This window comes from Vidua chalybeata, chromosome 13 (assembly GCF_026979565.1).
Source record: "Vidua chalybeata isolate OUT-0048 chromosome 13, bVidCha1 merged haplotype, whole genome shotgun sequence".
NCBI lineage: Eukaryota > Metazoa > Chordata > Aves > Passeriformes > Viduidae > Vidua > Vidua chalybeata.
The window spans coordinates 14,724,149-14,750,373 of NC_071542.1; the positions used below are offsets into that span (position 1 = coordinate 14,724,149).

General features: G+C 48.1%; 1 protein-coding gene across 2 annotated transcripts in view; it reads left to right on the plus strand.

Moving 5' to 3' along the window:
* Positions 1–10,312: 10,312 nt before the first annotated feature.
* Positions 10,313–26,225, plus strand: part of ST8SIA2 (ST8 alpha-N-acetyl-neuraminide alpha-2,8-sialyltransferase 2) — a 31,174-nt gene continuing 15,261 nt past the window's right edge. For both annotated transcript variants that reach the window (XM_053955235.1, XM_053955236.1), the window contains exons 1-2: positions 10,313–10,481; positions 24,307–24,369. In XM_053955235.1, coding sequence (XP_053811210.1) covers positions 10,384–10,481; positions 24,307–24,369 — 161 coding nt within the window. In that variant the 5' untranslated portion in view covers positions 10,313–10,383. The remainder of the gene's footprint in view (positions 10,482–24,306; positions 24,370–26,225) is intronic.

Genomic DNA, 26,225 nt, shown 5'->3' on the forward strand with positions numbered 1-26,225 from the left:
TGGAGGAAAAAAGCAGAGCCATGTGAGTAAAAAGTGCTTCCCAAAGCCACAAAATAAGCAGCTGGGGAAAACTGGGAACTATATTGCCTTTAATCTCTAAGATAAACAGGTTCAGTCATTTTAGATATTACAGTAACATCTGTGGCTTTAAAAAAAAATACAAAAATCAGCCTGTAGCTGGAGCCATTAGGTCCACAGTGTCACTGTAATGCTTGCTTCAAACCAAAATGAAAATCTTTGAAAGTGAGAAGATTTCAAGAGGCTCTTATTAAAGTGTGAGGTGACTATTCTGGCACTATTGAAGTGAAGGAGAAAGTCACTGTGACAGGTTTGATGACTAATTTCTGGTTTATTCACTCACTGCAACAACTTTGTGAGAAACTATGGAAAATATGTGAAGGGACAAGTGGGCAAGTCCACTGCTCAGCCACAGAAGGCTCTGACCTCAGCAGCTTCCCTCACATAAAGGAGTTGAAGCTACATGGGGTGGGAGGAGAATTCCAAGAGTACTACTGCCCTCAATGCCACACACTGAGGGTCAGCTGAGATGGATCACAACAGTTTGGGTTCAAAGCAGAGTTAACAGGGACCAATATCTTTTATCAGGGTGCAGAATCATCTCCCTGGTGCAGGACCAGGTTGTTGGTTCCTCCACACTGAGCAAACCGTGCTCTGCTAGAGCAAGGATTTATGGAAAAGTGTCAGGGAAATGAAGAAAGAGCAGGGAGGCAGAACGAGCTGTTTGCATCCTTCAAGTGAAGCAGAGAACTGCCTGTGAAGATGAACTTTAATTTAAACCACAGGGAAGAAGAGTGTTAATGCAACACCCACCTCATGCAGCTTTTCCAATAAGGGCTATAATACAACAAAAGCAGCTGAGGAGGCTTTTCTCATAGGCTATTCTAACTAAATTTGTAAAGCCAGGAAAGCAAAATTCTTCTGGAGATCTTTCATGTTCTTAATTTGCTGAATCCAAACGTTTACGTGCATCTTCTATAACCAGTGCTGTTTGAATAGAGAGCACTCCTCAAGTGGGAAGGGTGAGTGTGATGTAGTGTTATGGAGGCTATTAGTACATACCAGAAGCCTCAAGAATTCTCCAGCATTTCTATCCAGGATGTGCTAAGATGGCAATACTTGCATGGTGAATGTGTTTTTACTGTGTATTTTTATGATGTTTTCATTATATGCTTTTATTATGTGGTTATAAGCTGCTAGAATGGAAAGAGGAGCTATAAAGTTTGATTGATTGTTATATTCCCATATATAAATGGAGATTATTTTTTTCCATTAGAATCTATGAATGACAGACAAGTTTGATTGAGATGCAAGTCCAAGCATTAAGTCCACTCCTGGACTAATCAAATCCAGCTCCTGAAATCAAGTCAATGCTGATGGAATCATAGAATAGGCTGAGTTGGGAGGAACCCACAGGGCTCATCAAGGTCCACAGGATAAGCCCAGTGGTGCTTCTGAGCTTTCCTCAGGTGATCAGACCCTCAGCTTTACACAGCTGGAGAGGCAGCTGGGACACTTGGTGGCCTGTGTCCCCACAGATCTCCAGGAGCTCAGGCCAGGATTCTGAAATCCCCAAGGCTGAAGCAGGAGCTAAATTCAGAAACCAAAGATGGTGTCACAGGCTCTTGTTTAAGATCCTATTTCTGATGAAGTTTAATTTAGACAACAGAGTCAAGAGCTCTAAAGTGACACTGTGTTCTCATTTAGTGCTTAATATTTTGTGATGTGCAAGGTTTGATGAATGCTACCAAACACCCCGTGTTCCCCCTGCTCTCCCCATGCACAGTGCAGCCCCTGCTGTGCTGCTCCAGGTCCCACTGACTGCACCATCCTGGTGGAATCAGGCTTCTCTCCAGTGGGATGTGAAGGAGAACCCCTTTAATAACTTCTATTTACGGAGGCCACAGTGATGGGCTCTTCCCCAGGGTTGCAGGGTAAATCTTTGTGCAGTCCCCTCGTGTGATACTGTACTTTGTAAACCTTCCAGAGCAGGGATTTGTCAGGCTGATGAACACTGCAACTGGTTTCAGCTGACACACATTCTGCTTTTTTTCTGCTGTACTGGAGGCCTATTCCCTGCAATGCTCCTTTTGTTGTTCACCTTCCCTGGAAAAAGCAGCTCACTGTGAAATACCTCTCAGGCACCTCATCCCAGACAGGGCCTTTTCTTTTACAGATCTCAGAGGGCTATCAGCATCCAAAATTCCCTGCTGAGGCCTTTGAAGTTGCTGGTCAGCCCAAGAGTGAGGCATGATGAGATGTTTGCTGGGAGAGGAAACACCCTGGCTTTCAAGGAAGCAAGCCCAAGAATCAACCTGTAATTTATTTATAGGAAGAAACAAGGGAAATCTTTTGTGTTCCTCCAAATAAACCTCTCCTCTTGCTTGACTCGAATCATTCAAAAACCTTGCAAGGACTGGAAGCATTTCCCCATCCTCTGTAGATTTTGTGCTTTGTACTCTTGCTGGCTAAATATATGCCAGCACATATACACCACTTACTGCAGCATGCAGGCTCATGATCTTTGCATGGCTTCTTCCCCTCTAGGACTGCCATAAATAAATCACTGGGTCAGGGAGGTTCTAACATGCCTGTGGTTCTTTTTCTCTCTCCTTCCTCCTCCTCTGTTTGTACAGAGCACTTCAACCTGCAAGGAGTGTTCCCTGCAGCCCCCCTCCCACGGGTGTCCTGTGCTAGGTGTGATCTGGCAGCAGATCATTCATCTTCCTCACCACACAGAACACTAATGATCCCAGATCAGAGCAAAAATCACATTTTGGCACAAGCTGCACTGAAGTTTTCCCTCCCAGGGAACGGGCTCACTGAGCTGACAAATCAGATTCCCACAGAGGTGGGGTTTTGAGCGTGTGGTGCTGCACAGCCAGGAGCAGGTATTCAAAAATTTGATTTTGGAACCCAGAAGGGAAGTATGATCTTGAAAAATATCCTGTCCTGGCTGCTCCTAATGTGATTGGGATGTTTGCAATTCCTTAAGAGTGTTTTGGATCTATATAAGTGCTTCTTCCTTGGTGTTGGCCACCAAGAAGTGAGTTCTAGCCAAGAAGTTCTGTTCTTGCTTCACAGGAGGACCTAACCTGGGGGCCATGATCTCCCTGCACCTTCTGGCTAGAGCTCTTCAGGGGAAGTCCTTTTGCCCTACTTTGCTCTTTCAAAATTCCCTTTATTTCAAAGCCCAAGCAGTTCCCTCAGCAGCTCTGCCCACCACAAAGGACATGAAGGATGAGAAATATTAGTAGAAAAGAGAAGAAAAAAAGCATTTATTATTGATGGGGGGCAGAACGACAGTCACCGTAGTTACAGAAATCAAGTGCCTTTCTAGAGCTGAAATGAGGCTTCACATTAAAGGCCTTTTGCACAGCAGTTTTTTTAGCTGTTAGCAAGAGGTGGAGAGAAGAAAAAGTTACATTCTTAATGTTACCCTTTTAGGTTTTGTCATCTTTGCTAAATGGAACATATTGTCAGATCTCGTGTTTTCCTGGCAGAAGAGTTCTCATTTGCAAAGGACCATGTGTGCATGTGAATTTTCTTGTTCCTTTTCTTTTTTTGGTTGTTTTAATTGCTGTTGTAACCTGCACATTTTGCAAATATTTCAATCAAAATTTTCCAAAGCACCATAAGAAGGCAGGAAAAAAAGCCAGAGAGCCTTCCTGCAGGTTTTTTCAGGTGTGCTCATCACTAAAGTGATAGATTTTTGAGTGGTTAACAGTGCTGTCTTGGATGGCCCATAGGAGGGTAATAAAGATTTCCCCTTCTTTATCTATTCCTGTGTTGTCACTCCCAGGCCTCTTTTTCACTCTGACTTCTCACAGGTGGGAACAATCTGAAATCTCAAATTATTCATGCAAGAAACCCCCTCTCACACCTTGCAGTACCTATGCAGAGCTTGTTCCTTCTTCCTACATGTGAGATTGTTTATCCAAACTAGGTAGATTTACCCCCTCAGCATGGCTGTAGAGAGTAATTGGTTTTCTGTCAAGTATAGAACAAGACTAATCAAACCTGTCTGTCTGAAAGAGGTCAAAACTACAGTCAAATATGACCTGTGCTTCGAGGGCCATGAAATGCAGCAATTCCGTGCTGGAGGTGCTGCAGAAACAAACCTGAAAGAAATGTCATGTCTTAGCAGCTTTAATCAGAGATAAAACACAAAATCTGAAATTTGCTGAGGTCTCCGTTTGGCATCTGAACCCTACATCTGTTTATCAGCCACTTCAAATCTACAATTATAAGTGAGAATTACATAACACTTTGGACTCATCTCGGGTGGATGTGTTGTTAAGTTCAAATCATTGCTGGTTGTGTGCAAAAAATGTGCATCCTTCATACACACTGAGAACGTGGGCATCTTCTGAATCACTGAAAACACGGCCTTGCTGGCTTAATTATTTCTCTGTGAGGTGGGGAAAAAAGGGTGAAGCATGTGGGTTAGGGTAGAAGCAGGGGACAGGGAGGAGTCTTGTGTCATTTCTTTTCCATGACTATCAGCAAAAGGCTTCTTTGTTCCTCTGGTGACCGTGCAAGACAAACACTGCAAGTGAAAGTTTGAAGAAAAGGCTGGGACAGCTTGGATGGTGTGGAACGCCAGCGCTGGGAGTGACATTTGGGCACTCACACCTCCTTGGCTGCAGAGCTTCGCACATGTCCATGGAGATGCAGCAACTCTCCACGTTCTTCAAAGCTGAAACACCTTTCTACTCCTGCCTTCTGCCCTGGGCATCACAGTGGCTCCACAGAATGAGCAAAACCCAGGCTCACAACACCCCCAAAAAGAGGGGCCCCCATTATGTGTGTGTATATAAACACCCGTGCACACACAGCACTGCCACCCAGTGGCTTGCAAACCACAAAGGGGGGCTGCAAACTTGGTTTAGGGTGGGGTCTTCTCCCCTAAATGCCATTAACATGGTGTACAAATTTAATACAAACACATACCCAGCTCTGCCTTCCCAACCTGGAGGTGCCCAGCTTGGCAGGCACGCAGGGCCAGGCTGTAGGAGTGAGCCAGCTGTGCAGCTGCAGGTGGAAATATCAATTCCTTGGCATCAGGTTCAGGTAACAGGCAATTTGCAATTGTCACACATATTCTGCCTTTTCCCTTTTTTCTCCCTTTTCCGTTTTTTCTGTCTCTGTGGTTAATTGCAAGGGGGAGGATGGCAGACCTTATCTCTCCTGACTAGTGGTGGCAAAACTGAAAAATTGTTTTCATTACAAGGTGGAAGGCTTTTCACATGCAAATTATCGATATCATTGTGAATGTGGCATTTTTATTAATCCAAACCAGCTTATCTGACCAAAAAGAAAAGAAATATCATTCTTGTTTTATATCAAACATTTTGCTCTGACAACAGCGAGTCATATTTGATGAAATATTGCATGGATCGTTCCATTTTTACAATTTAGTGCAAGGGAGAAAGAAATAAAAAGGACTAATGGATGGGGTGGGGTGTGGGGATTTTTTGATGGATTTGGGGTTGGGATTTTTTGGTTTTGCTCTTTTTATCTTTAAGACGCTTCTCCTAAATGCCAGTCAAGTGATGCAAGTTCACATAAACATTTTAACTTCTTTTCTTCAATATCAAAGAAACTGATCTGGTTTTATAGATGTATTTTTATCTCTCTATTGTGTGCACTTCCCCTTCAGACACTGGGAAAATAAGGTCACATTCCCTACCGAGTCCATCCTTTTCTATTGATTTTACTTTCTTAAAATCCTAATAGAGCTTGAAATTAATACAGTTTAATTTTGTTCTCCCTTTCTTGTGAACCAACAAAGCTTTCTTATTGCTGCTACACAAGTCTGGGTACAAGGAAGATGACAGACTTGGCATCCTCCTTCCAATGGCAAAAATCCTTGAAAAGAGAAAATCAGGAGGGTTTTGGCTCTTTATCCGAGGATGTGAAGGCTCTCCCTTCCTGTCTAGATGAGGAGCAGGGGATGCTTCTTTACCCATTTCAATCGGGGATGGATCACAGAAAGTTATGGACCCCTGTAATGTGGCAAAATTCAGATTCACTGACTTTAGGACAGGTCTAAATTTCCGTACTTGGGCTGCAACTCAGTGCTCTCTGCTGATTAAAAAAAAAAAAAAAAATTCATATTCCCCAGCCTGGGACAAACATCTTGTCCTTCAGGAGCCAGGTGAATGCACCTCAGTAATGGGCATAGCCACTTCAGAATCCAGCTGGAAACCATTTACCCAAGGGTAGATGAAGCCAGGTGAGGAGGCTGGCAGCTCTGGAAGCTGCTGGGCTGTTACCAGCACCCTCCATCCATGAGCAGAGCTGCTGGGGTGGTACTGTCCGATCCCTTCCTCGGCATGGAGACCAGCAAGAGCATTCAGGAGAAGATGAAGGGCATCAAGCCTACTGAATCAGCATCCTTCCCTCCTGCCAGTGAACCTGCTGTGGAGGAAAAGACACTTCATGGCCCTTGGGAGTCACCTCTCTTTCGTGGGAGGGTTTTGCTGGCGGAAGCAGCGGGAGGCAGGTGGGGTGTCAGCAGTGACGCGATGGAACACGACAGCCCTGGCCAGCCCGGGCTCCTGTGCCCGTTCGTCACATCAGAGCAGTGCTCAGCTGTATAAAATGGGCTGTAAACTTTGCTCATTTTGGCTGACAGATACGATAAAGGTTATGTGTGCTTTACAGCATTACGAATTTGATGGAGAAAGGTCCCCTGAGACCTCCCGCTGCACCAGGTCCTAGCACTCGGCACAGCGTAGCAGGGACCTCGTGGGTCGTGTTCCCTGCCCCTCCTGTGCTTGTTCAGGAGTCACTACCCACCTCAATGATGCTTCGCACGTAGATTAAAAGCATTTTAATTATGTATTATTTTTGCACTCTTTGTGTATCTGTGCCTTTCGTACGCACATCTTAAATTCATCACCTCTCTGCCAGTTGTTTGTAAATGTCCCCAGGTGTTTAACTCGTATTCTCTGAATCCTCTGAGCTATTGCTGGTGAGTGTGGCTATTACATATTCCTGATATTTCTCAAAGGTCAAAAGAAAATGTAAAAATGCCATTTCTTTTCTCTTCTCCTTACAAAGCAGAAAATGCAATATTGTTCTGGTGTAGTTACTTTAGCTGCAATGCTAACATTTTTTTTTTTTTAGTAGACCATATTGTATTTACTGCAAATGTTCCAGATACAGAATTACTTCCTCAAATTATTAGGAACTAGAAGATATAATCAGCTTTTATTCTGTTTTAGAAGATATTACTCTACCACAACAGTCTATTTGCGACAGTTTGCTCTCATCTTCCTGCAACCCATCTTACAAATGAGACATAAAATTGAGGCTGTGGATGCTTATGGACCCAATCCTGCAACATTTATGCACCTGTTTAAGCTGAATCATGTAAAGATTCATGGTGGATCGAATGTGCAGAATGACTAACACTTGAGGAACTATGGCAATTGCTCCAAAGCAGTCTGCAGTTCTTCAGAATAATGAACAATGCATGAAACTGGTGCATTATCAGGGTGGATTATCTGCTCCTCCTCCAAATCTGGCCAGGATGCTGTAAAGGATGGACTTGGAGTGAATGCAGAGTAAACTGTCCTCTCTGTAGTCAGTATTATGATATTAATTTCCTCTTATCACTGCAGTAAGACTCCTGACCGTGCAGAATTTAGCCCTCAGCAGTGCATCGAGATCTCAAGGTTTTCATCGCAGAGTCACACTTGGTGGTGTTACACAGCTTTATTAATTGATTACAAAATAATTCAGCAAGCTGCACTGTTCCTGCATCTTCTATCCAGCTTGCTGCCTCCTCACCTCAAACCAGCTGCACTTCAAGGTCCTGGTCCCTGTGTCTGAAGCCCAATCAGCCAAAGAACGACCTTTTTTTTTTGACCTACATCTTTCAGAGGAATAAAGCAACAGATGACACCAAGTAGAGGATTCACAGAGCTCTTTGTGTGAGCCCCTAGCAATGGAGCTCTCCAGTGAAGGGCATCAAGCTTACCTCTCAGCTTGGAGAGTTAACCCTGCAAGGAGGATTTTTTTTCAATTTCATTTAATAGCAGCATTTCCATTGACTTACACAGGAGCAGAGCCAAATCCCAGCGTGTCTTTTAAGAAAAGCTACTCCTCAGCAGAAGCAGCATCTCAGCAGAGAGGATGCCCTTGCCCCTGAGAGTCCTTGTCCAGGCAAACCAACACCCACCGTGCACTGAATGATTCCCCCTCTTATTCTTCAGCCTCCATCAAGATTTCTTCTTCTTTCACATTGACACTGTGATTGGCAACTGAAACACAAAGATCAGACAAAAGAGGCTGGAACACCACCTGGGACGGAGCTGAAAAAGATGCAGGAGCAGATATCTCCATCTGTATTCTCGGGGATGTGTACGAGGAGAAGCCAGCTGCGGTGTGGTGCTCCCGAATCACAGGGGACTGGTGCTCTGCCCCGCTGCATCTCGGGAAACCCCAATGTCAGTCTCTGCTCCAGCAAGGTCACCTCAAAGCCTGTTTCCTCATCCTCAGGCCAGTCACACTGCTCTGAAACTCCAGAACAGGGTGGGCAAAAGGAGTCCAAGATGAATAAAAGAGGAGGAAAATGAGGCTTTTCTCAGATTTACGCAGAAGGTAAATTACGAGGCTACTTATGCCACCTAAAATCACTTTCTCCCCAGGGTCCTGAATATGCTCTATTATGAAAGCTGTATACTGGTGTGTAAATTTGCCATATATACACTACAATATAATTGTACCACACTCACCTGTGTTGTATTTTTTACCTATAAATGTAATGGTGATTTGTTTGTCTCCTCTTTCTACAGGAGTTTCAGAATCCCCAGGAAAGCACGTGGGCCGTAACACGCTCCTTCCACCATTTAATCCAGATAAAGAGAGAAGTCTTGTGCTGAGTGTTCCCATACACGATGCTGGTGTTAGGCATCCCTGTACATATGGACAGCTTTATCCTGGTGCAAGGCACCTCGGCAGGAATCACACAACACTGACAGTGTATCGCACTGTACTTCTGAATTGATGCAATAAGCTGTGCACAGAAGGGAAAATGGCAGCTTTCCAAGTGGCCCCAGTTAATAGCTCTGTTTTGCTTAATGGTGCCTCCCATTCAGACTAAAGATGCTGTTTTAAATATGTAAGCAATTAGTATCTCTCGCTCTCAACACATCTGTGCTGCTTCTCTCTGCTGCATTATAAATCTATCGCGTGCCTCTCCAGCTCGGCAGTGCATATATCTTCAGATATTCTGATTTTCAGCAACTTTCTGGTCTGAAAGAGTTGTGCTTGGATTTGGTGATGCTCTGCCAGGCTGGCCTCGCCTAAACATCCAGCCTCTGCTCTCCGTGTCTGTCACTGGACAAACAGATAATAGGGATACAGGGAAAGCACATCTTGGTAGTTTTTTGGCAGTTCTTTGGTCCAGTCAGTACTTTTGTGTTTTTCCCAGCTTTCACACACTTTCTGTGTAGAAACTGCATTTTCTCTCTGTAACAAAACCCAAGGGCGCCTGTAGCCTGCAGGAGGATGTTTGCAGGGGTTGCAAGGTGGTTGAGATGCAGCCAAGCATCTCAGAGGCAGAACACCTACCTTGCAGTTTTGTTCTTAAATAAATTCTGCCCACACAAACTCCAACGGGATCTAGAGTCATGGCAGGACCAGTGCGGTTATGATGGTCAGTATTTACACGAGTGTAAGAAATCATTGTTGCTAAAATAGCAATTGACAGTAATAGAACTGGGTGTCATAAGTTATTCCGCTTGTTTTTTTGTTTTTGTTTTTTTTTTTTTTTTTTTTTTTGTTGTTTTTTTTTTTTTTTTAAGGAGGACAAGGTACAGCCACCGCACCGCGCGCGGGAGTTCCCGTTGTCTGATCTTATTACAGTTTTTGTCCTTTCGGGGAGAAGCCGCCCCGCCTGCGCGGTGCCCACCTCCTCCCCAGCCAGGACCGACCCCGCCACACCGCGCGGTGGGCGCAGGGGAGGAGACGCCAGAGCGGCGAGGAGCGCAGCCCGGTGGCGGGGGCTGGCAGGGGCTGGCAGGGGCTGCCGGGGGCTGGCAGGGCGCGGCGGAGGCGGCGGCTCCCGGCGCCCCGCGCTCACCCCCGGGCCGCGGTGCGGCCGCTGCGGGACGCGCGGGCCGCGGGGACGCGCCGCAAACTTTAGCGGCGGGGGGCGGCGGGGCCGAGCCCGCCCCGAGCGCCCCCTCCCCGCCCCCTCCGCAGCCTCCCCGCGCCGGCGGGGCGGGCCGGGGGCGCCGAGGGGCGGAGCGGCCCCGCCGGGCGGCGGCGGCGCCGAGCCGGGACGCGGCGCCGGGCTCCGCACCCCGCGGAGCGGCGCGGAGCGGCCCAGCCCGGCCCAGCCCCGGAGCCATGCCGCTGCCGTGCCGGGGCTGGACGCTGGCGCTGCTCACGCTGCTCGTCGGTTTCCTCATCTTCGCCGATATCTCGGAGATCGAGGAGGAGAGCGGGTAAATCCCCCCGTCCCCGCGCGGGGGAAGGGGCGCGGAGCGGAGCGGTGCTGGGGACCGGGGACGAGGCGGTGGCGGCGGCGGAGGGGGCGGGCGCCCGGACAGTTTCTTTGTCTCCGGCTCTCCCGGTTTTTGCCGTGCCCAAGTGGGAAGGGAGCGCGCTGCGCTCCCGCGCAGCTCCGCGGGGCCGGAGGCAGCCCCGGGCGGGACCGCCCCGCCGCCGGGCAGGACGGGGCACGGTGGGGCACGGGCCGGGGGACAGCCACGCCGGGTCGGGCAGGGCTGCGGGAGCAGGTACCTCTCCCGCTAGAGACGCGGTGGTACCGGTCCGAGTAGGGATGCTGGAGCAGGTACCGGTCCCTTTAGGGATGCTGAGATACCTGTCGGGATAGGGATGCCAGAGCAGGTACCGCCCCGTTACAGACACTGAGGTACCGGTCCGGGTGGGGGTGCTGGGGCAGGTACCACTCCCTTTACAGACACTGAGGTACCGGTCCGGGCAGAGATGCTGGAGCAGGTACTGCTCACATTAGAGACATGGACATCCTTTTAGAAAGGCTGAGGTACCAGTCCAGGGATGCTCTATCAGGTACAGGTCTGGGTAAGGATGCTGGAGTCTGATCAGAAATGTTGGAGCAGATCCTGGTCTGGAGAGAGGGATTTTGGCACGGGCAGTGCTCAGGTGCTGATGGACGGATGGAACAGGTCCCTAAGTGGGATACTGGTGTGAGTGATCTGCTGGACAGGGATGCTGGGGCAAGTTGCAGCCCAGGGGGCTTAGGTGCCACTGCTGGTCCAGATGGGTGTGGTGGAGAGGGCACCAGCTGATGGGAGTGGTGGATAGCGGACCAGTCTGCAGGTGGATAAGGGACCAGTCTGTGGGATAGGAGAGACTGAGCAAGGATCAGTTGGGTGGGGGTGATGGAGCAGAGCGCTTAACCCACTGGTGTGTCCCTGTGGGATGCGTTAGGGGCTTCATGATCACCCCTTACTGATCACTGTCATGGTCGGTGTTTACCTGCAGGAACCATGTATGGCAGGGGCTAAAGCAGCCCCTCAGTCTGAGGAGCAACACCCTTCCCACCCCATAAACCCCATCTTTGAGGTCTGCTTGGACATTTAGGAGATGAAGAACAAATGCAGAGAGGAGGGTTTGCATTAACTTGAGGAACTTGCAACAGCAATGTGGAAAACCAAATAATTTTAGTAATGAGGTGTGCACTCGGGGCGCCCAAATGACACAAAGGTGTTTCTGTTTGGGACCAGCTGGCTTTGTCCACTGTGTTCCACCAAAACAAACGCCTTTATGAGATGATAAATGAAATGCAGTGATGTTTGTTTATTGTTTCATTGTTATGTTATGCTGCGTGCCACAGGCAAGAAGTCCTTAAAGGTCAGTAGCCTTGTCTAGAAACATCCAGCACCAGACTGTGGGTTACCAGGGTAGATGAATTGTTGCTCTGCAATGAGCTGGCACTATCTATATAATAATAAAGGAAATTAAAATCTTCTGATGCATCCTTCCCATTGGACAGGCTGCTCTGATCCCCTTGCTTTCTTCCCATCTCCTTTTCCGGCTTCTGTTCTTTCTTCTCTCTCCTCCCCTATCTGCTAAATCTACCCACTAGAACTTGCTGTGCCCTTATTGAAAATCTATTCTGTTTTGTTACTTACTTGTCCTGTTTTTCACCCTGGTTCATTAGGGATTCCCAGTATTGTGTCTTTTTTCTCCTCTCTTTTCTATACATTGTATGGAAATTGGCTGTTTGCTGGCTGCTTATCTCCAAACCCTGGCATCTGAGTTTGTTGCTGTAGTTCCTCCAAGGAAGTAGTGCCAAGCGTGCAGTGGCAGAGACAGCAACAGGGTCAGATGAGTTCTGTAGGAGCAGCGAGCAGCTTGTTCCACACGGCATCAGAAATGGTAGTGCAGGAGGGAACCGGCAGAGGAGAGGAGCACCCTGCCCCCGGGGGGTGAAGGAGTGTCCTGGGTCCAAGCCCTCTGATAGACATCACCAAACCTTTCACAGATCAGTGCCCACATCAGCTGTGCTTCCCATGTGAGGATAAACGGAGCAAAGGTGGGACCCTGCTGTATTAATTATGTATTATTTAATCATGAACTCGGACAACCTGAGCCTTTCTCTTGCTTTGTCCTCTCCCACCCACTTTTCCCCATTGCGTCTCTGGAGTGTTTTGGGTTTGATGAGCTCCTGCATCCCAAACACAGTAAGGGACCAAACACTGCTCACCTTGCACAGAAGCCTGGCACAATGGGCACTCCATCCCTGTGTGCTGCCATGGTGCCAGGAATGGTGAGCACAGTGCTCTGACCTGGCTGAAATGTATTGCTGTGGTGACATGGAAAAGCAGAGTGCCTGTTCTGCAGCAGGTCAGGGGATGATAGAGGGTTTTCAGCAGTGGGAGCATTTTTTGTTAACAGGTCCTGTAGGTAAAGGGAACTGTGTGGCAGCAAAAGTGCACAGCAGTGTAGAGAAGAGACCCTTCCAAAGTTTTCCAGGAGCTCTCTGTGTGTCCAGGAGAGCACAGCTACTTTCCATGAGAGGTTTGGGAGATGCTGTACATTTGTGCAGCTTTCCCCCACATCAGGATTATTTGGCTGTTATTTGTATTGTGTGGCTCAGCATCCTCCTTCACCCCCCCCCCCCCAGAACACCCTCGCTTTGGTTGGTGCAGCAGGGAAGGAAGGAGCTGCCCAGATGTCCCCTGGCAGGCTGGTGGCACTGAGGGGCGCTGGGAAACACAGGCAGGTGCAACTCTTTTCTCCTTTTTCCTTGGCATCAAAACGCTCTCTAATTATTGTGAGGAGCGAACAGCTTGCCCACTTTTACACGTACCCTGCCCCCTGCCTGTGATTTGGATTGTCTTTGGAAGAACTGGGAGTGGGGGGGGAACAGATTTCTCTCACCTGCAAACACTGAAAAATTTCAGAAAGAAAACGCAAAACGTTCATTAAGCAAAAGTAAGAGAGAATATAATACTACTGGCAAAAGGACAAAAAAACCAAACCCATGCTGTTTCTCTGGACAATAAGTTCCCCGCCTCGCAGGTGAAGGGAGGTAGGAGCCGAGGGCAGCTGGAGCTGCTCTGCCTGCCAGAGGCTCCTGAGAAAGATGTTTGTGCCTTAAGCAGTCCCGTCTCACTCCTCTAGACATCCTTGTACCACCTCCCACAGCCAGGAGATGCTGAAACAAAGAGGTGTTGGGGCAAGGATGAAAATTCAGCAGTTTCTCGCTCCTGATGCTGCGTCGCTCTTGCTTAGCCCGTTCCTCCCAGCCTGCAGCCACCCCTGTGCGCGGGTTTCCCCCCTGCTACATCCTTGTCACTGTCTGGACGTGCCACCTACGGGTTTGTGGCTTGTGTCGCGGAGCTGTGGGATGCTGGCGGGATGCTGGCGGGATGCCGGCGGGCAGGGACACGCTCGCCGCTCGCCGGCGTGTGCTGCTCCGTGAGGTATTGCTGTGCCGAGTGGTCTCGGCACTTTGTTTCCGAACAGCCAGCTGGTTCCGGGCTGCTGAACTTTTCCTGCAGCCCGGTGGCGCCTGTGCTTCCCATGCACCGCTCCCGCTCTTTGTTTCGCTGGCAGGAAACAAAAGACGCGCTCCCGTCTGTCTTGGGGAGCGCTGATGCCGTCGCAGCCATTTCTCCATCCGCGCCGGGATAGGGCAGCGCGACAGACCTGTCCCCGCAGAGGAAAACAAAGGACTTGGCAGCGAGTGCGGTGACTGTTGCCGGTGGTGAGGAGGAAAATTCTGCTCCGGTTTAAGGGGACTCTCTTTGTTAGTCTGCGCCTGCTACTGCAGTTCTGCAGGGGTCCAGCTGTGTCCTGATTGTCTGTAGAGGGAGCTGGTGACCCGCTGCCACCAGGTGACTTCTCGAATTAGCGTCTGAGCCATATTGGGGAGCACTTGACACTTGGTAATGGGTTGGTCTTAATATGAGTCAACCTTTTCCCTGCTAGCCCAGACCACATGCCTTTCCATCCTGATTACAGGAGGAATTATATTCTGCTCGCTCTAAGTGACAAATAGGAGTCTCTGATACTGCTGGCCTGCCTGCTTGGGAGCTTGTCAGTAAATTGCCACTTTTTCCTCATGTGCCCTTTTCTAACACCTGCCTCTCAAAGGCTCGGGAAGAGAGATTTTGTGTCCTTTATGGAGGCTGCTACACTTGCTGTGAGCAGGCTGTACTCATAACCCTTCTTGTCAGCGTTGGTCCATGGGGTATAAATGTCCTGCTTATATCTTCCAGACTGTGATTTACTGCACCCAGCCCAGAGCTAGTCCAAGACTTGCTCTCCCCCAGAAAGTTTTACTGGAGAAAGTGCTGCATTCTACCAACGAGCACTTTTGTGCCCTCACACATTGGGTGTGCACAAGCCAACAATTATCCAGGTTGGGCTGGAGGAGGAATAGCTCTCGGCAGGAGAGGAGCCCATAGACACCCTGGAAGTATTCATGTATATGGAGCCAGAGGAGACTCCTTGGATATGGCAGGGCTCTAATAAAAGCTCTGTGACACATCAGGCTGGAAAATAAAAGCAATGTTGGAGCACTGATTTGAGTAAGAAAATACTCAGGGTATTGAAAAATACTCAGGCTTTGATTGCAGCTCTTCTGACAATATCCTGAAGCACAAGCAGCCGATTTCAGGCCGCAAAGCTCCCTCTCCTCCCCATGAAACACTCCCTCACCTCCTGCAGCCCTGCAGGGGCAGGGCAGGCTGCCACAAAAACATATCCAAACCCCTGTGCTCCTGCCTGAAGCAGGTTTGGGAAATGAATGTCCACACTGAGCTGAGCTCTGAGGGAATGGTGGGAGTAGTGGAGGGCTGGGATCAGCAGGATGGAAAGCACTCACAGACCCCCAAGCGAGCCCCCAAGTGAAACAATAAAGAAAAGCCAGTGCTACGGGATTTCCAGTCTGTTGAAAAGTTACTCCTCAGCCCAGTACTGGTTGTCAGCAGCTTACAAGACCCCCAAGGAGGAAATTTCTGACCTTGCTGGTGAGGAAAGCTGGGGTAGGAGGATGCAAATCACCAGCCAGCCTTTCTTGGATGCATTATTGCTGTAGCCAGGCCAGTTCATGCGACCAGGGCAATGAAGTCAATAAAGCAGTTCCCAGCAGGGCTTCAGGTTTCCTCTTTGCCCAGATGGGCTTTTTGTGTCCCACCTATAACCCTGCAAGTGCAGAATTCCAGTTGGGAATGCAAAGGAAACCCTTCTGTCCCAGCAGAGAACACAGAGTTGCAAGTGCTGGCTCATTTAGCGAAGGCTTGTTGAGCAGCTAACGGTGAGTTCAGAGATCCAGCCTCAGCAGTGCTGTGGCTGCTCCTCTGGGACCAGGGCCAGCAGTGACACAGCAGATCCTGCTGCTGCACCACCCCTCCCAGCCTTCCCCAGGCACGGATGAGCTCAAGTGGTCGGTTTTCTCTCACATGGCAGATGGGCTTTTGATCTTCCAGGAAAAGCATTTAACAGGAGCGCCTTTATCTTTCCTTGGGTTTTCAGGCTGTCCTAATGATAAGATGAGGAAATGGCCTTAACTAGCACCAAAGGAGGTTTAGATTGGATAGTAGGAAAAAGTTCTTCACTGAGAGGTCTGACAAGCAATTGGCACAGGCTGCCCAGGGAAGTGGTGGAGGAGTCATTAAAAGATGTGTAGATGTGGCTCTTAGGAACATGGTTTCATGCTGGACTTGGTAGTCTTGGGATGACTGTTGGACTCAGTGACCTTAAAAGATATTTTTAATCTATATCATTCTGTGATTTTACAGGTATTTTGCTTTTTCATCCTTGAGAATAGCACTACTTAAATACATCAGGCACAGTTCCTGTAAAAACCAGTTGTTCCAAAACCAAACCAAAATTGGACTTCTTCTAATTGCCTCCCACATTTGTTTCTCCTGGGCCTGGGTCATCCTCAGCAGCAAGAAATAAGCCCAAAGTACGACATTAGGCAATAATTATTTTGCAGTTTCTCTGGCTTCCCTCCCCAGTTGCCTCAGGAAACAAGCAAGTTCCCTGGCAAAGTAAATTCACTAGAGGTGCAGAGTTTCAGGTGTCCTTCAACAAACACCAGTGCAGAGCAGATAGCTGTCAGCTTCTCAGTCCCTTGCAATGCAATAGAAAAAGAAAGAAAAAGGAAAAAAGGAGAGTCTCTTTAAAGCTTCTTTTTCTTCATGTTTCCACTGTAAATCCTTGTCTTGGCTGGCAGCAGCCTTGGTGGTGGTGGTGGCCTTGGGAGATGTATCTTCATCAACAGCAGCAGAATTGGCTCCAATTGGGAAGTGAAAGGATTGATGCAAGGAAACGGGCACAGCACTGCTGAAACCTGCCAGAGCAGTGCAGTGGTGAGGGTGAGAGCTCTTTCCAGACTCAAGTCTGAATACTTCTTGCCATTGCAAATCAGGTCCTTGTTATTGCATGGAGAAATCCCCTGGGAATATCCCAAACAAGCACAAACCCCAGCCTAGGCTCGCTGGTTATGGGGTGTAGCTCTCACCCAAGCACTCCCAGCCCTCTTTGTGTAGGCACCAGGTGTTGTTTTGAGGATGCTCATACATAAGAACTGCCCCAGGAGGGTGTCTCTGCTCAGGAGAGGTCCTCAGCATCTGCTTCAACAGGGAAAGAAGAAACCACACGAGACCGCCAGTATTCCAGTGTGCTGCACAGAGCACTGGGAAAAGAGATGAGAGGGGTGTAGGAGGATGAGCCCAAGGGCCCACAGCCCCACATGATAATATTTCATGTTGTACCATTTCCCAAGGTATGTGGCACCCAAGATGCTGCGGGAGCCACTGGGATTTCTGGTTTCTGGGGCACGGATGCTCAGGATGACAGGTTCTGCTGCAAGCCTGATGCTCTGCTGTTTGTGCTCCCTGAGAGCTCTGCTCTGTTAGCAAAAAAAAATATCTCAGGACAAATGTGTAGTGTAGACATGTTTTGTAAGCAGTGAGGCTTTTGTCTCAGCTACTTTCTAGATCTTCTCTGAACTTTTGGGGTTTTTACCTTCTCCCTTCCAGAAGGGAAAAAAGAGAAAGAAACTAAATTACACAAATTTATATGAAATACACAAACACACACCCTGCCCAGTCTCAAGTCCCTCTGGATCCTTTTTGCCTGCTTCAATGTCTGTTTCTTTGCTGGCTGTTTCATTAACACAGCCAGAGAAAAAGAGCTGGTGCCAGGAATAATGTTTTAAAGATGAAGGAGAGAATAAGGTCCTGCCAGTACACAGGATGGGGAGAGGGGAAGTGTCTGCCAATTGAGCCCTGTCAGTATTTTGTCTTTAGAGCAGTGATAGAATAAGAGCATCTGAGGTGATTGAGTTAGGCCATGCTGATGATGTGGCAAATGCATGTGGGTGTGAGAGCTGACACTCCACAGGTGCAAGAGACACTTTTGTGGCCCAGGAAAAGCTCATCCTGGGTTGGGCCCTTGAGCTCAAGGCAGGGACAGGGATTTGGTTACTCCAGTGCAGAGTGATCCCCAGCAGTGTCCTGGTGACAGACTGCCACGGGTATCTCCCATTGCCTCGTGTCCATTTGTTGTCAGAGCTGCACTGTTCCTGCTGATTTGTCACTGGTTTTGTCTCATAAGTGTTTCAGACTAATTGGCATGGTCCTTATTAAGCAGTAGATGTCTGTTTTGCAAACTCATGTGTCTTCATTCCATCGTGTCCTCAGCAGTCACTTGCAATGATTACACACCGTGGCTCTCAGCCAGACTGAGATGTCAGGGTCAAACCCTGCTCACATTTACTCCAGAGCTGATGTGGAGCCACTGTCACACCTGGCAGGCAGGGATGCTGAGCACCCCCGACCTTCCCATCTTCTTGTGGTCCCTGGGAAGGAGCCTGCAGGGTGGGTGATGTTGTGGAGGTGGCACTGGGGTGTGGGAAGAGGTGGCCAAATTAACAAGGCTGCTTTACATGGGACTGACAGATCTGCATTTCCCATGGCGAGTGCCATGAGCAACTGTGAGGCCATTGCTGGTGCCTCACTGGTGCTTGCTGGAAGATGCTGTTCTGCCAGCCTGGCTGCTCCTCATGCACCAGACCTGCACTGGGACCCCAGCTGGACCAGGTGATGTTTCTGAAAGCCATAATGTGGGCACACTTTCCCAAATGTGATTGTATGACTTGCTAGAATTAAGCTTGGAACACTAAAAGTAGCACCTGATATTTAGGAAGTTTTTGACACTTGGGCTGCCAAGATGTGACAATATAATCAAGTGATATTTTTTAAACACATAGAAGTGTGATTTCAAATATCTCATCAAGATGTATTGCAGGATCTTCTGTCCTAGCAGACAACTGCTTTAGAATCATCTTCCCAATTAATCCCTTGCTTGCCTGGGGAGTGTGGGTACTCAGCTACCAGCCAGCAACCACCACTTCTCTTCATCACAGTCTCCTCCACATCCCAGCATGAGAGAGCCTCCAAAACAACTGGTGGAATGTCACAGGAATGGCCTGCAAGGGTCTGATGTGCCAGCTTCCCCAGTATTCAATGAGATGGGTTGCAGGAAGGCGAGAGGATGCTGGAGCCTGGAAGAACAGCATTCCTGGAGGGGAACAGTGCCAGGAAAGTGCACAATGGACTGTTTGAGTTGCAAGATCTCAAGGTTCAGAAATGCATCTCTGATCCCATCGCTTCTCATCTAGCTTTGGCTTTTGTTTCTGTTTTGCAGGTTGATTTACACGTGGGGCTAACCAGCCCTTCCTCTTTGAATTTGTCTCTCCTGGGACAGCAGAGCATTTGATAGATATGGGTGGATTTTGACCCAGACTCCACAGTGACCACTTGACAGTCTAGTTAGAAGCCCCAAAGGGGACTTATCAATGAATGTGTCCCTTTTCCATATTTTCAGCCACACTCTGACGTGCTGATGGAAAACCAGGACACAACCTCCAAGGAATCCAGGTTGGATTCTGGGCTCAGTTTCTTCTCACTTTTGGCTCCTGGGACACCTTTACTTGTCCACCCTGCAGGGTAGGGCTTGACAGGTTGACATTTGGAAGCTAATTATTTCTCTTTCATAGACAACTTGGAAATGTGACAATTTTCCCCCAAAAGCCCCGGAGTGCAATTGCTGTCCTGCTGCTCTCAACACAAACCCTGAATTTCAGGGAAGGGGAAGGAAGTGTTGAAGCCTGTGTAGTGTTCCACATTTCACAGCACTGTGGGCATCAGCAGGAGCAAATCTCTAAAGTTTGGGAGGAGGAGGGCAAACTACATCTATATCCTTCATGTCCAGTGGCTGGGCAGTGTATATCCTTTCCCCCAGGACTGTTAGTTACGCTGACTGGGTCTCTGGCCACAGCACAGGAACCTGCAGAGGGGCTGTGAACATCCCCTCCACATCCCCTCCACACTTGGCTGCTTCAGGGAAAGCCCCTGGGTTGGGAGGACAGTGATTGTGGGTGGGTGCTCTCTAGCCAGGCCTGGCATCATGCTTGTGTGCTCTTCAGATAGAAAATAGCAGTTCTGGTCTTGAGGAAAACATCAGAGCAGTCCTTAAAAAGCAAAGTAAATACAGGTGGTGATTTATTGTTTTTTTAAAATAGATACAGACTGACTTAATGGGCACAATCTGCAGCCATCTCAGGAGACTGTTGGCTGCCTCTGCTTTTTGGGCCAGTGAAACCTTTGCAGATATTTCCTGTGGTCCTCTGGGCCCTCTCACCCAGCAAGAGCCATACCCAGCAAGTAAAGAGCAGCATTTTCAAGAGGACAGGTCTGCTGGAAGCTCACAGTGCCTGCTCCTGGCTTGTGGAACTCATTTTTTGGTGTTAAGGGCCAAGCCACTTCATCCCCAGTGTCCCAGCTGTAAAACAAGGATCATAAAATGCACCTAACATAAAAGCAGGTTGTGAAAACCTAATTAATAGGTGTTAGTCTTTTGAACCCCTCAGGTAAAAATTGTGGCACTCTGAACTCTCTTCCTGGGGAATTCAGGTGGATAAATTCAGCTTAATAATCCCCCAAGGGACTATTATCTAACTTTTATTGGGAGGAGGGAGAAGAGGAGGACTTGGGTTGCCCAAGGTCAGGAAGAGGCAGGAGGTTTTGTTCCACCAGGAATGAACTTCACAAATGTGCTTAAATGCAGGAGGGTTGGAACGAGATGATCTCTAAGGTCCTTTCCAACCCAAATCATTCTATGAGCTATGAAATGGGTGGTTGGGCATGGCTGAAATTTCCAGTTAATTCCTGTTTCTCGTGCCGTCTCCCCATGTGTATCACCTGCCACAAATGCTGGGGAGAACCAGGACTTGGGGGTGAGCATTGTAAAATACCCATGGAAAACACATTTTCTAGTTTGTGAGTCTGGAAACGTGGACATGTGGAGTCTGCTCGTAGAGATCTGTGCTCCCAACGAGGCTCTGTGACCTACTTGTTCAGTCAAAGCAGCTTTGATTTCACGTGTCCAAGTGGAGCCAAGCGAGACTGAACTTACCTAGCAACAATTAAGAGAAGCATTTAAGGAGCAGGAAACGATGAAAAGGGAAATAAAAACTCTAAACAGGCCCATTCACAGGGGGTGAATAGAAGAGTCTTTGCATACCTGATTTGTCACAAATTATTCATCCAAGAAAATTTGGACCTGAACCATATGACAATTTTTCTTTTAGATCCTCTGATATATGAATCAGTGTCACTTTACATCTGAGCTCAGAACGTTTTGACCTATATAATATCTTAGATAGTGGCAATGCAGCTTGAAAATCTCAGCGAAAATGAGAAAAGACGGCATAAGTCAGTAAGATGGCATTAGCACATATAGATGCAACTTATCACTGGAAAACATCCCAACAGAAGCCCAAAGAAAAATGTTTTGTAAATAATAGGATTAGGAAGCAGGTTGGTACTTTGTGGAGCTGGCTATACAATGAAACTGATAACAACTAGATTAATAAGGCAATTCAGTCCAAACACAGTGTAGCACTAGAAAGCTTTTCAAAATCAATGCTATCTGTGCTGTTTTAATCGAGGTTGGTCTTTGCCTTTTGAAGCAAAGAGATTTGAAACTCCAGGTCAGGAAGGTGTAATAAAATGGATTGGGTTTTTTGGGCTTTTTTTGTTGTGTGTACATGTGCTTCCTAATTAATACCCTCCATTTCTAAATGTTTTCCTCTTCCCAGGTGGGGGAAGTGAAGGCATAGAGGGGTGCTGGCTTGCCTGTGTTGGCAGTGAAGCATGGCAGACCTTGGAGAATACTGTGCTTGGCTCAGTTTCTGGTGTTTTGAGCAGCTGGTTTGTCTGTCTGGGACCCACCAGTGGTCTGAGCTGAGCAGGGTGGCTGGACAGGGCCACACACCCCACAGCATCCTGCAGCACACGTTGCCTTCCGCTCTACAAAGGGAGATGGCAGGGAAAACGTCCTGAGGTTGTAGTGTGGCACACAAAGCACCAAAGGAATGACAGTTTTGAGCATTTTAAGATCCATAAACCAGCTCAAACCTTCAGCCAAGTATCGTGTCAAGTATGGGCAGTCTCCCTGTCTTGGAAGGAGAAACCAAGCCTGGCACAGGGAGCAGTGTTTTTGCCAGCATCTCAGGTGTCCACGGGACCATCGTGTCTGCTGCTGGCCAGCAGAGCAGTGATCCCAGTGCCTTGGAAGATGGTTAGCAGAGCCTTCCTCTCCTCCACCAGTAAGCTGCCCCGTCCTGCTCATTTATGACAGCAGAACCCTTTGTGCCTCTGTCTGCATTGCAATATTTTTGCTTTTCACAGTGTGTGAGGAGGAAAGAGTAACCCCTGACACTGTCCTTGAAGGGGGTCTCAGCTGGCAGCCAGTCCCCTTCCCCACCAGGCTGCACACAGGCAGAGGTGCTCTCAGCTTGTCTTCCTCACATCCAGCATCTCCAGCCCCAACACCTGCCTTAATTCCAGGAGGAAGCACACAGACCTGTCACGGGGGGCATGTAAAGCCAGGCTGGATAAATGCATTTGAATAATATGTTGTGATGCTCTGAATCCTTCCTGCTGTAGCCACAAAACATGGATGAGGTAGGAACTAAGACCTAGGGAACAGTCTTCTCTACTTCCTAATTTACCTTTTTTTCCTTTCACGTGTGAACCAGCATGTATTCAGGGGAAAAAATCCATTTCTTTCTCTAAGCTTTGTCTGTCCTACAGCGAGTGTGAAGGAGTGTGAATCCCATTTGGAAGGCTCCTTCAGAGGAGACGTCTCTGAGCAGGTGCGTGGTTTGCACACTAATCCAGTCTGCTCCCACACCCTGCCGTGAACCCCATTAATGTGGAGGCTTGTTAAATGCCAGTAGGCTCCAGGAATGAGCCAGTCCTGCTGTTCCCTTGATGCACCAAAAAATGAAACAGCTCGCAGGCTCTCAGGTCTGTCAAAGGACAGAGGAGAACGCCGGAGCAGGAATCGCTCTGACTTGGTCATGGATGGTCTCTGGCAGGAGGGAGGAAAGGGAAAACCATCATGGCATTTCCAAGGGTTTGATGTTACGTGGTGCTGAGGGCTATGTTCAGCCTAATGAGGGGATTTATGTGGTATCCTGCAAGTCTGAAAATCCCTTTTAATAGCACCAAGCATATTCACACACGTTTTTTTCTCTTTCATTTTTATCTAATGCATTTGGGATTTTTATCAGAACTGGTAGAAATACATTCTCCTGAGATACATTTTCATTAAGGTATATATTTCTGGGTAGCAGTATTTCTGCTGGAAGAGAATTTGGTTCTCTTTATGAGTGTGCTCATTGGGATATCTGTGCAATGGGAACAATAAAACAGAGCAATGAGTACATGGCGGTTAAAATGTGTCTCAATGGGAGCCCAGCTCCCTTGAGCACCACAAGGTGGGTGGCTTGTTCTTTGTGACCCCTTTGAAAACAGCAAGCTAAAGCAAGCAGCCAGCTAGATACAGACCAATACTTGTATGTGTTTAAGTGAAGATTCACAGCTTGTGTGAATGGTGTGGTTCTCTGAAGGGGTTTGGTCCAACCTGTTCTTCAATATAGCATCATAGAGGTGCTGGAAACTTTGGCTGCTCATTCCCACAGGTCTTGGTCAGACTGGTCTGACATCTGTCCTTGTGTGGTGGTGTCAGGCCATGGGAGTGACACTGCTGTCACTTCAGGTCTCAGCTCCAGCGTGTGAATGACTGTGGTGAGTTGGCCTTGTAGCTTCAGCCAAGTTACACCAAAGGTGGGGAGAAGGAGCTTGAAGGCACTCACAGGATTGGAGTGGGCTGGAGTGGAGCCATGGGTCTGGCCTGGGTCCCTGGGAGCTGGGAGAAGGTACACTGAGAGTGTGAGGTCTCAACAAGTCAAGGGGGCTGGTCATTCAGTCTGCGTAAAACAGAGATATTGGATGTTCTCAACTAAAAGCCCAGATGAAGTGGTGAGATCATTCAGTCCCTGCCTGAAAAGGACAGGGCAAGTCCATTGGCAGCCTGGAGATGGAGGAGAGCTTCTGTGTGCACTGCTAACACCTGGCTCGTAAGGAGAAGTAGAGATGCATTTAATGCAGCTGTAGGGCACACACTGCGGTGGCAGCAGGACCAGATGTCTGTGGTGGCTGGTTAGATCACACAGGTATTATTAATTGGGGTGGCTCAGGGTGTTCTTCACAGTCACAGCAGGGCAGCAGTGATGAGGGATGAAAAGCCCTTCAGAGGTATCAGGACATCTCCCTTCTGCATGGGATGGGACACGGGCAGCATGGCAGTGTCTCCACTTGGAGCCCTTCAGAGCAGGATCTCTTGACTGTTGAACAATGCTTGGCAGAAAGGAGCTGGAATTATAAATAATGCATTTCCTTTGTCTTGCAGGAGTTCTGGAGGCAGAGGTACAATCAGATCAGCTGTGAACAGCTTACATAGCAAATCTAATAGGTTTGTAAATTAGATTTTGTGTTCATTTGTTTTTGCTGTAAGGCAGCTATTAATCTGCTTCTCCTCTTCGCTGGATAGTGCTGTTGTTATTTAGCAAATGTATCTGTTCCTTTTCACTTCTGCTTTGCATTTTCTTAATCATTTCCCCCCCTCCTTCTTCCAGCCCAATGCAGTAATCATTTGCAAATAACCAAGGATCTGGAAGTTGTGGTGATTGAGAGAATGAGAAAGAGTTTACTTATTGTGAAAATAAGTCAGTGATAGAGTTGCTATTTCCCCTAGTTTTAAGTGCTATTAGAGGAGAGATCACCGTGTTTGGGATCAGAACTCCAGTTTTGTTGCAGGGCACTCCCGTAACATCCTTCCGTGGCAGAGTCATTCCCTGGCATCCCAGCCCCATTCAGTGTCTCTCTGTGTCACTTTTACAATGATTCCCTGTCAGCCCAGCCTTGCCAAGTGGCACATTTGAAAAGCTTAGTGACAGCATGCAAGGAAGAGTGATATCATTCTGTGATGATGTCACCACCCGTGACCAAAACACAGAAAATGGACAAAACCAAAAAAAAAAACCGTAGTTATTCCCAGGATTGCTTTACCCTACTTCAGTCATGATTTTTGACACCTTCTAGGTAAGGTTTCCAAGACATGAGTGATGCAGCAAAATGCAAGAAGCAAACAAATCCAACAGACTGGCAGCCTCTGGAGAGGTACTGTACACACACACATCAGGACACTGGCAGCCAGCATTTATAAACACATTTCCTTGCCTTTTCGAAACATTATACAGCGTGAGCCACAATGTGTCCTGGGGAGCTCTTTCCCTAGGCTGGAGATACCTTCCCAGGAGCTGGGTGTTTGTCCATGAGCCTGGGCCACCACCTCTGCCCCATCTCTCACTCTGCTCCCTCCTTAGGGTTTATGTGCTTTATATAAATGCATTTATTTACAAAGCATTTCCCAGCTGGAAGAAGCCCTTTGCAGTGGAGAGGGAGATTCCCTTTAGCTGATAGCAAGTGCTTTGGCTGTGTATTTTTCAGAGTGCTCTGAAGTGTGAAGGCTTTTTTGGGTCTGCAGATACACACACAGCGTCTTGATGAGATGCTTGGCTTTTCTTTTTGGAAGGCAGCTGGCTGGAACCAAATATTTGGAAGCTCCTTCAATTCATGCAGTTTGATTTTAATGTCATAGAAGTGCTGGGGCTGATTTGCTTCTTTGAGCAGGGATTAAACACTGGGGTCTCCCAGTGATCTCCAGCACCTGGCTGCTGCTCATTTCTTAGTCTCGATCAGGTGATATGAGTGCTGAAATCTTTGTGCTCAATTCTAAGCAGGGAAAAAGTTTCCAGTGAGCCAGCCTGCCCCTCTTTAGTACAGGATGCTCACAGCCCAGTCTCACAAGCAGCACCCAGCAGCTCAGCTGAATTAATTTCTCCATTGGGTGAAGAGACAGTTGCTCCTCTCTGGCGAGGATTTTAATCTTCTCCAGGAGCTGAGCTGGCTCCACTTTGTGATGTTCATGTGTGACCATGAGGCAACAGGGCAGCACCTTGGCTAGGAAGTTTCTTAGTGAATTTTGGGGGCTTTGGGGTGTCTTGTCTGCAAGTGCCCATCTGCCAGCCTGTCACTGTGTGTTTTTCTGTGCATGCAGCTCAGTGTGTAATGGTGTGTTTTCTGTGGAGCTGTGCCTGGCTGTCAGTCTGTGTTCGTGGAAGCGAGCGGGTATTTAAGGATCTCTGTCTGTCTGCTTGAGTGTAGCAGAATACGAACAGGCTTTCACTTCTTGTTTAGCTAATAACTACAATTTTGCTTTTCTGATGAAGTTTGAATTCCAGCAGCCAGAGCTGAAGACGGTGATTA